Source organism: Coregonus lavaretus (assembly GCF_964263955.1).
Source record: "Coregonus lavaretus genome assembly, chromosome: 6".
In the NCBI taxonomy this organism is placed as follows: Eukaryota; Metazoa; Chordata; class Actinopteri; order Salmoniformes; family Salmonidae; genus Coregonus; species Coregonus lavaretus.
In genome coordinates this window covers 5,424,263-5,437,851 of record NC_139993.1, presented here as the reverse complement: position 1 = coordinate 5,437,851, position 13,589 = coordinate 5,424,263, and the positions used below count along the sequence as shown (strand labels likewise).

The following is a 13,589-nucleotide window of genomic DNA, read 5'->3' as shown; positions in this document are numbered from 1 at the left end:
TTCCAAACTCAACTCGCACACAAATAATGAAGAATAATAAAGTCATTATTATCTCAAACAAGACATACCTATGGGAAACATTGGCTTTCTTCGAATGCGTCCGACCTTCTCCCCAACCTGCCTGAAAGTTGATGTTCTGGGCACTGAAAGAACCGCGTATCCAGCATAACTTGGAGATAACCCCGTCAGTGAGCATTATGCGACCTCGGCATTCGAAAGCATCATATTCGGTGCGCTTCCTGAACGATGTATTTGTGGTGTCGTTCCCATCTGTAGCTGTAGCTTTCATGCAGCAGGATATTTTTTAGAAGCACAGAGAGGATCAGTTCGGTTTCCATTGCTTGTCAGGGACGTCACCAGGACCTTAGATAAGTGGAAAGTTGGTGGACTATAATTTCCTCCTCATATTGCAGGCCTACAATTTGTGTATTCATCCACTCTTGCATTTAAGACGGGTCGTTTTCTCAGACCTGTAAATACTATGATTTGCGGGTACCCTGTCAGCCCCTGGTCTTCAGGGCTGAGCCCCGGTTATGAATCTCTGGTGACGTCCATGTTGCTTGTTCTGACCTCCTCCAAGAATAATGAATGCTGAGGGTAGCAGGTACAATATATTTTTAAGCAGAATATTTGTATTAGCATTTGAACGATTTACAATTCGATTGCTGGACAATCAAAGCCATCCATCCAACCCATTTATTCAGATCTGGCAGTTCAAAGAGGATCGTTTCAAAGGTAATCGATTGGGCCTAGTTACTGTTCATAAGCAGTATACATTTTCTTTCATTCTCTTAAAATTGCCTAAAATCTTCTTGTGCAATGTATAGCCTACTGTACTGTTTGTTTGTCTGCCTGTCTTGGTGAGAATCTTAAGTTAATAAAATACTAAAATTGTCATCTTTAGTTTGTGTGCTTAGTATTCACCTGAGTGTCCTCGCCAGCCAGGGTTGGGCTGCACTTTACAACATTCTAATGTTATAGTCTTGTGAATCTCTCAGGCATATTTTTTGATTAAATTGGAATGATGTGAATAATGATGATGGTGAGAGCTCAGTATAGTCTAACCCTTTAATCATAGGCTATTGTTACTTTGTGTCTCTCAAATCACAATGTTTACATTTCTATAGTCATGTGACAGTAATTTTTAATTGAAACGTCCAAATGTCGGCCTTTTACCAGGTAATATTTTTTCTTGGAGTATTCTAGTTTCATAACTGATGAATATTCGGTATGCTATAGCCTAATATTCTGCGCATATGAACACATTTGTTTTAGGCCATATAAAGAACAGCTATGTATGATTTAATGAAAAGCAGCAAAGAGACATAACCTGTCTGGGGGTCCTCACCCAGAATTTATTTGGGCATCTAAAGCTAATTTTGTGCATTTTTACACAATCCAATGTGCCATCTCTATTTAGAATAAAAAAATTACACAAAAATGCCCTCAGTCACCAAGCTAGGTAAGAGATCATTATTAAATGTTTCAGTGATTAATAAGACTGAACTATATCAAAGGTAATTCAAAAATAAATATTATTGCATCTTTAACCAATATCCTAACAAATGAACAACTCGTGAAAAAATACAAAGACTTTTATCTTTATTAAGACATCCACTATATCAAATTTCAGCCAGCCCAAGCCGCCTGCATGCCCGACCCCCTCCAGTCTAGTCAATAACTCAACTCTCTCCCAACACAATTTCCTTCCCAGTTCAATCACACTGTACATTTTTTGGAAACAAAATAAAAAAACCCAACACCCCCCACTCAGGTTTAGGATCTTAGTGGAACATTCATTATTGGTTTCAGGTGTGTTAGGCCAAGGCCAGAGTGACCACCCACAGGACGGCAACCAGGGATTGCCTAAATGGGTATCTCCCCTTATGTGGGCATGTTTTCAATACAGACTTTCTTAGTCGTACTATATTCCATATAAGGCATCCAGACCTTATAAAAGTTGTCCAGTATACCCTTAATCTTGTAATAAATAAAATATAGTCATACATAACTTGACATTGTAGGAGGAAAACCAACCTTCCAATTAATGGCAATGCATTTCTTAGACACTATAAATGCTTGGTTACACAGAATCTGCAGGCGTGCTGAGATAAAATAAAATACTCTTTGCTAGACTTCAGCCAGCCTTCACAAGAACATACAGTGCATTCGGAAAGAATTCAGACCCCTTTACTTTTTCCACATTTTATGTTATAGCCTTATTCTAAAAGGGATTAAATAAGATGTTTTCCTCATCAATCTACACACAATACCCCATAATGACAAAGTGGAAACAGGTTTTTAGAAATGTTTGCTAATTTATTACAAATAAAAAATATACCTTATTTACATATGTTTTCAGACCCTTTGCTATGAGACTTCAAATTGAGCTCAGGTGCATCCTGTTTCCATTGATCATCCTTGAGATGTTTCTACAACTTAATTAGAGTCCACCTGTGGTAAATTCAATTGATTGGACATGATTTCGAAAGGCCCACACCTGTCTATATAAGGCCCCACAGTTGACACTGCATGTCACAGCAAAAACTAAGCCATGAGGTCAAAGGAATTGTCCGTAGAGCTCCGAGACAGGATTGTGTCGTGGCACAGATCTGGGGAAGGGTACCAAAACATTTCTGCAGCATTGAAGGTCCCCAAGAACACAGTGGCCTCCATCATTCTTAAATCAAAGAAGTTTAGAACCACTATGACTCTTCCTAGAGTTGGCCGCCTGGCCAAACTGAGCAAACGGGGGAGAAGAGCCTTGGTCAGGGAGGTGACCAAGAAACCCGATGGTCACTCTGACAGAGCCCCAGAGTACCTCTGTGGAGATGGGAGATCCTTTCAGAAGGACAACCATCTCTGCAGCACTCTACCAATCAGGCCTTTATGGTAGAGTGGCCAAACAGAAGCCAATCCTCAGTAAGAGGCACATGACCGCCCGCTTGGAGTTTTCCAAAAGGCACCTAAAGGACTCTGACCATGAGAAACAAGATTCTCTGGTCTGATGAAACCATGATTGAACTCTTTGGCCTGAATGCCAAGCGTCATGTCTGGAGGAAACCTGGCACCATCGCTACGGTGAAGCATGGTGGTGGCAGCATCATGCTGTGGAGATGTTTTTCAGCGGCAGGGACTGGGAGACCAGTCAGGATCGAGGAAAAGATGAACGGAGCAAAGTACAGAGAGATCCTTGATGAAAACCTGCTCCAGAGCGCTCAGGACCTCAGACTGCAGCGAAGGTTCACCTTCCAACAGGACAACAACCCTAAGCACACAGCCAAGGCAACGCAAGAGTGGCTTCGGGACATGTTTCTGAATGTCCTTGAGTGGCCCAGCCAGAGCCCACACTTGAACCAAATCGAACATCTCTGGAGAGACCTGAAAATAGCTGTGCAGCGATGCTCCCCATCCAACCTGACAGAGCTTGGGAGGATCTGCAGATAAGAATGGGAGAAACTCCCCAAATACAGGTGTGCCAAGCTTGTAGCATAATACCCAAGAAGACTCGAGGCTGAACTCGCTGCCAAAGGTGCTTCAAGAAAGTACTGAGTAAAGGGTCTGAATACTTATATAAATGTGATAGTTCCTGTTTTTTTTAAATACATTCCCAAAAATGTCTACAAACCTGTTTTTGCTTTGTCATTATGGGGTGTTGTGTATAGATTGATGAGGGGGGAAATACTATTTCATCCGTTCTAGAATAACGCTGTAACAATATGTGGAAAAATTCAAGGGGTCTGGATACTTTCAGAATGCGCTGTAACATATGCAAATATGTCCCCTTTTGTGTTTTACACCTCCAGCAGAGGAATGACATTTCTGCGTGCATGTAATTCAGTTTCACTGGCATATAGTACGTTCTATGGATGGTCTTAAACTGCAGTAATTTATGTCTGAGATGATGATGATGATGATGATGAATGCCCAGTCATGTTCATATCATCAATAGCTTCTACCAGGTTTTCCTCACATTTTTGTTTGATATGTTTTGTGTCATCGGAAAAAGCCTCCATCAACCCTTGATACAGTTTGGAAATCAACTTTGGAGGTTTGTCAGACTGCCTTAAAATAGCATCTGGCTTGTCCAGTGTTTGCTGAATGGAGAGAATAAAAGGTTGTATCTGCAAAAATTCAACTCGCCTAAGTCACAGACTGGTCTTCCCTGGCTGCCTGCTGAGACCCCTGTCACCATCTGATCCTCCTAAAATGAGGCATGACAAAGGATTACATTGGCGTAGATTTATACATTGATTCTATTCTTAGATAATATTCACTACTGGTCAAGAGTTTTAGAACACCTACTCATTCAAGGGTTTTTATTTTATTTTTTACTATTTTCTACATTGTAGAATAATAGTGAAGCCATCAAAACTATGAAATAACACAAATGGAATCATACTAACCAAAAAAGTTTATTTTATATTTGAGATTCTTCAAATAGCCACCCTTTGCCTTGATGACAGCTTTGCACACTCTTGGCATTCTCTCAACCAGCTTAATGAGGTAGTCACCTGGAATGCATTTCAATTAACAGGTGTGCCTTCTTAAAAGTTAATTTGTGGAATTTCTGTCCTTAATGCGTTTGAGCCAATCAGTTTTGCTGTGACAAGGTAGGTATACAAAAAATAGCCCTATTTGGTAAAAGACCAAGTCCATATTATGGGAAGAACAGCTCAAATAAGCAAAGAGAAACGACAGTCCATCATTACTTTAAGACTTGGAAGGTCAGTCAATCCGGAAAATGTCAAGAACTTTGAAAGTTTCTTCAAGTGCAGTCGCAAAAACCATCAAGCGCTATGATGAAACTGGCTCTCATGAGGACCACCACAGGAATGAAAGACCCAGAGTTACCTCTGCTGCAGAGGATAAGTTCATTAGAGTTACCAGCCTCAGAAATTGCAGCCCAAATAAATGCTTCACAGAGTTCAAGTAACAGACACATCTCAACGTCAACTGTTCAGAGGAGACTGCGTGAATCAGGCCTTCATGGTCGAATTGCTGCAAAGAAACCACTACTAAAGGACACCAATAATAAGAAGAGACTTGCTTGGGCCAGGAAACACGACCAATGGACATTAGACTGGTGGAAATGTGTCCTTTGGTCTGGAGTCCAACTTGGAGATTTTTGGTTCTCACCGTGTCTTTGTGAGATGTGGTGTGGGTGAACGGATGATCTCTGCATGTGTATTTCTCACCGTAAAGCATGGAGGTGGTGGTGTTATGGTGTGGGGGTGCTTTGCTGGTGACACTGTCTATGATTTATTTAGAATTCAAAGCACACTTAACCAGCATGACTATCATAGCATTCAGCAGCGATACGCCATCCCATCTGGTTTGGGCTTAGTGGGACTATCATTTGTTTTTCAACAGGGCAATTACCCAATACACCTCCAGGCTGTGTAAGGGCTATTTGACCAAGAAGGGGAGTGATGAAGTGTTGCATCAGATGACCTGGCCTCCACAATCACCCGACCTCAACCCAATTGAGATGGTTTGGGATGAGTCGGACCGCAGAGTGAAGGAAAAGCAGCCAACAAGTGCTCAGCATATGTGGGAACTCCTTCAAGACTGTTGGAAAAGCATTCCAGGTGAAGAATGCCAAGAGTGTGCAAAGCTGTCATCAAGGCAAAGGGTGGCTAATTTGAATAATCTTTTGTTTTAACACTTTTTTTGTTACTACATGATTCCATATGTGTTATTTCAATGTAGAAAATAGTAAAAATAAAGAAAACCCCTTGAATGAGTAGGTGTTCTAAAACTTTTGACCGGTAGTGTAATGGTTCAATAATTTAGATGACCATTATTCCCAGACTGTTGCTTTAATTTTAAGATGAGGTCCTTTAGCTACTGTAGGTCTACCCATCAATTCAAGATGGAACTTTGTATCATTCACTGATATTGTTAATATACTGCAAAATTCACCTGAGCTCCATAGACTGGTCTTCCCTGGTTGTCTGACCATTTTTGGACCCCTGTCACCATCTGATCCTGCTAAGACATGATGAGCATAGTGTTGTGTACTGACTGCACTAGAGGGCTGCATTCCGGCGGGTCCCGACAGAGGTCATTGCGGCGCGGTTGGCATTTTTCATGCTGCGGGCGGTCAGACAGACGATTTAGGGATTGAAATATTTTTGTTGTCCCACAGATTATTTGGAAACAGTTCTCTTTCTGCTTTGTATGCGATAGCCTATCTATTGTATTAAAATCACATACACTGCTCAAAAAAATTAAGGGAACACTTAAACAACACAATGTAACTCCAAGTCAATCACACTTCTGTGAAATCAAACTGTCCACTTAGGAAGCAACACTGATTGACAATACATTTCACATGCTGTTGTGCAAATGGAATAGACAACAGGTGGAAATTATAGGCAATTAGCAAGACACCCCCAATAAAGGCCTGGTTTTGCAGGTGGTGACCACAGACCACTTCTCAGTTCCTATGCTTCCTGGCTGATGTTTTGGTCACTTTTGAATGCTGGCGGTGCTTTCACTCTAGTGGTAGCATGAGACGGAGTCTACAACCCACACAAGTGGCTCAGGTAGTGCAGCTCATCCAGGATGGCACATCAATGCGAGCTGTGGCAAGAAGGTTTGCTGTGTCTGTCAGCGTAGTGTCCAGAGCATGGAGGCGCTACCAGGAGACAGGCCAGTACATCAGGAGACGTGGAGGAGGCCGAGGAGGGCAACAACCCAGCAGCAGGACTGCTACCTCCGCCTTTGTGCAAGGAGGAGCAGGAGGAGCACTGCCAGAGCCCTGCAAAATGACCTCCAGCAGGCCACAAATGTGCATGTGTCTGCTCAAACGGTCAGAAACAGACTCCATGAGGGTGGTATGAGAGCCCGACGTCCACAGGTGGGGGTTGTGCTTACAGCCCAACACCGTGCAGGACGTTTGGCATTTGCCAGAAAACACCAATATTGGCAAATTCGCCACTGGCGCCCTGTGCTCTTCACAGATGAAAGCAGGTTCACACTGAGCACATGTGACAGACGTGACAGAGTCTGGAGACGCCGTGGAGGACGTTCTGCTGCCTGCAACATCCTCCAGCATGACCGGTTTGGCGGTGGGTCAGTCATGGTGTGGGGTGGCATTTCTTTGGGGGGCCGCACAGCCCTCCATGTGCTCGCCAGAGGTAGCCTGACTGCCATTAGGTACCGAGATGAGATCCTCAGACCCCTTGTGAGACCATATGCTGGTGCGGTTGGCCCTGGGTTCCTCCTAATGCAAGACAATGCTAGACCTCATGTGGCTGGAGTGTGTCAGCAGTTCCTGCAAGAGGAAGGCATTGATGCTATGGACAGACCTGAATCCAATTGAGCACATCTGGGACATCATGTCTCGCTCCATCCACTAACGCCACGTTGCACCACAGACTGTCCAGGAGTTGGCGGATGCTTTAGTCAAGGTCTGGGAGGAGATCCCTCAGGAGACCATCCGCCACCTCATCAGGAGCATGCCCAGGCGTTGTAGGGAGGTCATACAGGCGCACGTGGAGGCCACACACTACTGAGCCTCATTTTGACTTGTTTTAAGGACATTACATCAAAGTTGGATCAGCCTGTAGTGTGGTTTTCCACTTTAATTTTGAGGGTGACTCCAAATCCAGACCTCCATGGGTTGATACATTTGATTTCCATTGATAATTTTTGTGTGATTTTGTTGTCAGCACATTCAACTATGTAAAGAAAAAAGTATTTAATAAGATTATTTCATTCATTCAGATCTAGGATGTGTTATTTTAGTGTTCCCTTTATTTTTTTGAGCAGTGTATTTTTCTCATTATTCACACTCAGAATTCGCTGCTTCAACTTCAGTAGCTACTTCTCCTAGTTGGGCGTGAGAGTTCAACTCCGCCTAGTATGTGTGGACTCATTGAAATCGAGTATGCTGCCTACATGGGCAGAGAATCATGTGGCAGTTAAGAAATTAACTTAAATATGATTAGAATGTAGTTTACTAGAGTGCCTGTAAATAAATATTGATAATGGAAAGAAATGGAGGGCTCTCAACCAACTTGAGTCGAAGTGCAATCAAAACATTTAGTCATCATACTATGGTGAGCGAGCGTTGCGCCTTTTTTCATTTTCAATAAGTATTGATTACCCATTTATTTGTCTCTGCCTGCAAATCGTCTTCCTAAAAGGTAGGCTATATCCTATAGGCCTACGCAAAACGTAGTGTCGCTGTCATCATTCTTGCTGCTTCCAGTTCAGTAGCCATACCTGCGAGATTAGGTGCGCGTGTGGTCTCAATTAAATAGAGTAGGCTATAGCTTAAGCATGGGCTGAGAAGCACGGGGCAGTTATCTTTCCAAGGAAGAAGAAATCGGTTCGCGTAAACCTCTACTGTACAGCATGACAGTGATGTCTGTAACATTAGAGCTGTTTATAACTGTCAGTGTAAGTAGGGAATTAGCTACAGAAACTGACAGATCAATAACGTTACATTGCCATACTGACTAATAAAACTCACATTGCACTGAAAAAGCGTCGGAATATCAATCTTAAATCGTTTGGCCGAGGGGTTCATCGTTTGATTCAGGTCTAGTGAGATTGAGGCAAAAAAAATAGCTAAAGTTAGCCAACTTTTGGCCAGTTCTCTCTCTAACGGTACATCAACTGGCGAAAGCTAGCAAAGTTCATTTACTTCTGAAACGGGACAAAACAAAGACTACAAAACATTTCCATACAAACAACAGCTGTTAGATAGCGATATGAGGTGGTTATTATTATTAGCTAACAGATAACTAGAGGCTAGAGCTGACCTGGCTGTGGTGGCTACTAGCTAGCGTAGCTTATTAATTTACCTCAGTCGAGAGAGGATGAAACATTACCTAATGTTACATGTCAGTTACGATACTAGCTCAGCACTGCGAATAAACACTCGTTTTATTTTTTCTGTTAAGTTAAACAGCAGTTACCTTGCCAGCTACATCAGTCAACTAAAGAGTAGACAGTTTCTGCTCGCGTTTACAACTCGTTTAAAGAGTGCAATACATACACACTGAACTATGCTCAACTCTCCTGTGCTGGTCCAGCCAGCCTTCCAGAAGCTTTGCCTTCACACAGCCTGTCAGCCCACTCTGTGGAATCTGCGCGGTCCTAAATCCAGCCGGCTGAACACTCCAAATAGCCTACCCAACCGCTCGGCGGCGTCCTTATTGGTCCTAAAGCACACAGTTGCCGATTTTTTTTTTTTTTTTTTTTTTGTATAACATTGCAATGATAAAACTGGGTGGGGGGACAAAAATGCAATTTCAGAATGTGGGGGGGACATGACCCCGTCCCCAGTGAAAGTTGCGCCCCTGAAAGACTCATAAACAGAAACGGGCAATAGGCTATTCAGTTGGCTTCAATTTCCTGCCAAATAGGCCTACAAGGAAACTCAACATATCTCGACGACATTGAGTGCGGGAGGGGGTCAGCGCGCTGTGTAATACCGTCCACAAAAAGTTTTGCTCAAAAAAAAAAAGGCACATATGCCATGTGCACAATGCCCCTTGTGGCGAAAGTACTGCAATTTTAATCCATTTGAAATTACATGGTCATAAACTAGGTTTCCATCCAATTGGCTACAGATTTTCATTCAAGTACAATTTTTTGTGGATTTTAGACTATTCACATTTTCAAACCAGAGATGGGTTTCCATCAAATTGACTTGTCGGTAAAATGCTGTGCGTGATGTCGTAGTGCACATAAAAATAGCTTTTGCGGTTAAATTCCCATGTACTGTACTGTACTGTACTGAATAAAAAAGTTCAATGGTTTTCTATCGCATTTTCAACTCTACTGCTGGTTACCAAAATGTTTGCGTTATGTAGCGAATTTGCCCACTCTGGTATTGGCACATGCGTTCTAGCCAACAGCTTGCAGATGCAGTGCTGTTTAATAATGTTATTCTCTGCATTGTGGGCAGAATTTGATATCTCATAATCTATAATATGCGCTATGCTTTATACAATTGATTTCTTCTTGTCAATATTTCATTCTGAAGCGCTGGGGACATTTCTCCATATTATGAGTCCTCTGTAGCTCAATTGGTAGAGCATGGCGCTTGTAACGCCAGGGTAGTGGGTTCGATCCCCGGGACCACCCATACGTAAAAATGTATGCACATATAACTGTAAGTCGCTTTGGATAAAAGCGTCTGCTAAATGGCATATTATTATTATTATTAATTTGATAAGCAAAACAGCCCTACTAAACAAATAGCGAGGGATAGTCATACTGGTTCTCTATTGGGGTAACTGTCTGAACTGAATCTCTGCTTCATTGTGATGGCAATATTGGGATATATCTGATCTCTGTATTGTGGCATATCAAATGGGCTGGAGGACACTTCACCCAGATCATGTTTGGAATACTGCAGCTGGCGATTGCATAATATACATCACTTATACACACTGTATACAGATCTGTTACTTCAGATCTACATGACTTTTACCTTCCCATCTCGTGAACAATGTAAATGCAAAGTATTATGAGTAATGTGGTCATTTTTCTGTATTCCACTACTGTTTTGTGGACAGAACGTTTCACCCTGTGTTTTGCTGTGCTGGTTGTCTCTCTATGATAATGAGTGTCTGTGTTTCCTCTCCTCCAGACCCTCTGTCCATGAGTCCACAGAAAGCCCTGGAGACCATCGGGGCCAACCTGCAGAAGCAGTATGAGAACTGGCAACCTAGGGTGAGTGAGTTCACATGGCCCCGAGTTCTCCTCTCCCTCCTCCACTCTCTTCCTCCTCTCCCTCTCTCCCTCCTCCTCTTCCCCCTCCTCTCTCTCCCTCCTCCTCTTCCCCCTCCTCTCTCTCCCTCCTCCTCTCTCTCCCACCTCCTACCCCTCCTCTCCCTCCTCCTGCTCTACCTCAGTGACTCACCACCCACCCATACCAGTCTGTACCTGTACGTACTGTGTTGTGTATCACTGTCTCTAGTCTCTAGACAGGCTCCTATACGGCTTGGCGCTATGCGTGCACATAAGCCAATTCACTTAAACACACCAACACATACCAACTCTCTCACACACACACACACACCGTCCCATCCCCCACCAGTGTGTCCCTGTTCTCAGTGTCGGTATGTGCTCTCTGAGCAGTGGGATCTGTTCTCTCTGAAGTGGAGTTCTGTGTGTGTTGTCTCTGAAGTGAAGTTGCCTTGGCTGTGTAAGGCCATAACTTAGTGCGCATAACTTAGTTTTGATATGTTAATACAGACACTTACAGCAAACTTTGTATGTAAAAAAGTATGTGAGCATATGTAGATATGCATATGTGGGTGTGAGGGTGCATAGTAATGCTTTCTGTGTATCTGACCTTTTGAGCGGGTGTTAGGTGTGTTCAGGATATGGTGTGTTTGTGAGTTTATTGACCGTATGTGTGTGTATGGAGTGTACTGGCACTGTGAGTGCGTGCAGTGGAAGTTCACAAATGTGTGTGTATGTGAGAGAGGCTGAGGAGGGGGGAGGGGAAGTAGGGGGGATAGAGGGGGGAGGGGAAGTACGGCTAGAGGGAGGAAGGAAGGAAGGAAGGAAGGAAGGAAGGAAGGAGAGGGGAGGGGAGGAGAAGGAAGGAGAGGGAAGGAGATTGAGGGGGGAAGGGGGGAGAGGGAAGAAAGGGAAAGGCACAGAGGGGAAGTGAGAAGTATAGAATGGAAAGGAGATGAGAGCGTGGGAAGGACAGGAAGGAGAAGGCGAGCGTGAAGAAAGAGCGGGAGAGGGAGAAACAGACCAGCTGAGTGTGGGCTGATTGAGCCAGAGGTCGGTACCAGATGGTGGGAGAGAGGAGAGAAGGAGCGGAGGAGTGAAAAGGCATTCAGTCTCTTCCAGCCTCAGGACATAGGCCTACTGCTGGACCATAGACCTCTCTATGCTGTAACAAATAATACCAGCACTGGGCTGAACTCACTTACCCTCTTACCTGTGGCTCGTTCATGAAAATGAAACTGGACCTAAAATGACCTTGTGTTTTAGATACTGTATCTTGTGCTTTTAGATGTATCATTTACATGTAGCCGTTGTAACTAATACAAAGTCTTCACTTTTGACTTTCAAAGGTGACCTGAACCACAATCTGAATACAACCCTGTTGCACGAAATCAACTCTCCGTCTTCCTTGGCGTGTTGTGAAAACTAGAGTGGCCACCTCGTTGGTACAGTTACATCCAAGCCCTGTTCAACTCTTGACAACTGTGCCTATACTGCCCATGTTTGGAGAGACTTTCTCCAGTGTTGGCAGTGCCAGCCTAACCTGTCATCATGTCTCTCTCTCTCTCCACTCTCTCACTGACTCTCCTGGCCGCTGTCACTGAACACTGAGAGAAGACAAAATACTGACCTGGCTGCTGCCCAGAGCCCAGTCTTTCTCCTCCTTTCGCTGTATCTCGTGCACTCTCGCTCTCTCTCTCTCGTGCACTCTCGCTCTCTCTCTCTCGTGCACTCTCGCTCTCTCTCTCTCGTGCACTCTCGCTCTCTTGCTCTTTCTATGTCTGTATGTCACTCTCTCTGAGGGAGTGTTACAGTTGGACCAGAGAATTGTTTGATAGACTACTGTGTTAGAGACTATACACTATATCCTTGCTAGGAGTCCATAGCATGCCCATCTATGGCACATAAGCCCAACTATAAATTATTCACATTGTCTCTGGTTCCCTTGGGTTGTAGCTAGTGCACTGTAACAGATTTAGCCCACATATGTCCCACCAGTGTATCTATCTATCTATCTATATAGCTATGAATTAATGGCTTAGCCTTACATTGCTAATTTAGCCCAACATATGTTAAACTACAATACTTGGTAATGGCTGTGTACTTTAGGCCTATTTGGTCCCCTTGGCTATCATGGCATAGCCTAGCGCAGCGTAGCCCAACATAGCCTGACCTAGCGCTAGCGGTTCAATATTGATAAAGAGTCTGAGTGAAAGTGACACCAGACTCCTGGCACGGCAGCGCTGCAGAGGGACAACGGGCTAATCTCATCATGATCCTTCACCCCGCCAGCCCACACTGACTGACTGATACACAGGCCCATTATGGACAATCACAGACGCTGGGAAGCCTTGGCCAAAACCATTGGCAGTTTCTATACCTATACATGTCCTACCTATGCTGTTCCTATTCTATTCTATACATTGCACAGAGATACACACACACCAGTGGAGGCTGCTGAGGGGTGGACGGCTCATAATAATGGCTGGAACGGAGCGAATGGAATGGCCGTCCTCCCCAATTAAGGTGCCACCAACCTCCTGTGACGCATACGTGACCGACAAATGTACACATGCTCACACGCCCACTCACACGTGACGCACAGTAATGATGATCTGTGGTGAACTGGGATTGACGCTTTCATCGCATCTCATCTAATCGTCAAAGTTGAAACACATCTCAAGTCCTCGTCAATATCTCGCCCACACTGACCCAGTGTTGGGCCTCTGCTCTGCCTCTGAATGGGTTCAGGGCGTGCATTGCTCTACTAGTCTCTCTCCTCTCCTCTCCTCTAGAGCTCATTGTCACCTAGCTAACACACCCTTGGCTTCCTAATGGGCTCCAGTTAATATTTTATACCTCCAGGGTTTCATTTT

General features: G+C 43.9%; 1 protein-coding gene across 3 annotated transcripts in view; it reads left to right on the top strand.

Moving 5' to 3' along the window:
* The window catches only part of rptor (regulatory associated protein of MTOR, complex 1), a 190,617-nt gene that overhangs the window by 16,973 nt on the left and 160,055 nt on the right, over positions 1–13,589 (top strand). For all 3 annotated transcript variants that reach the window (XM_084163751.1, XM_084163749.1, XM_084163750.1), the window contains exon 4: positions 10,616–10,698. In XM_084163751.1, coding sequence (XP_084019877.1) covers positions 10,616–10,698 — 83 coding nt within the window. The remainder of the gene's footprint in view (positions 1–10,615; positions 10,699–13,589) is intronic.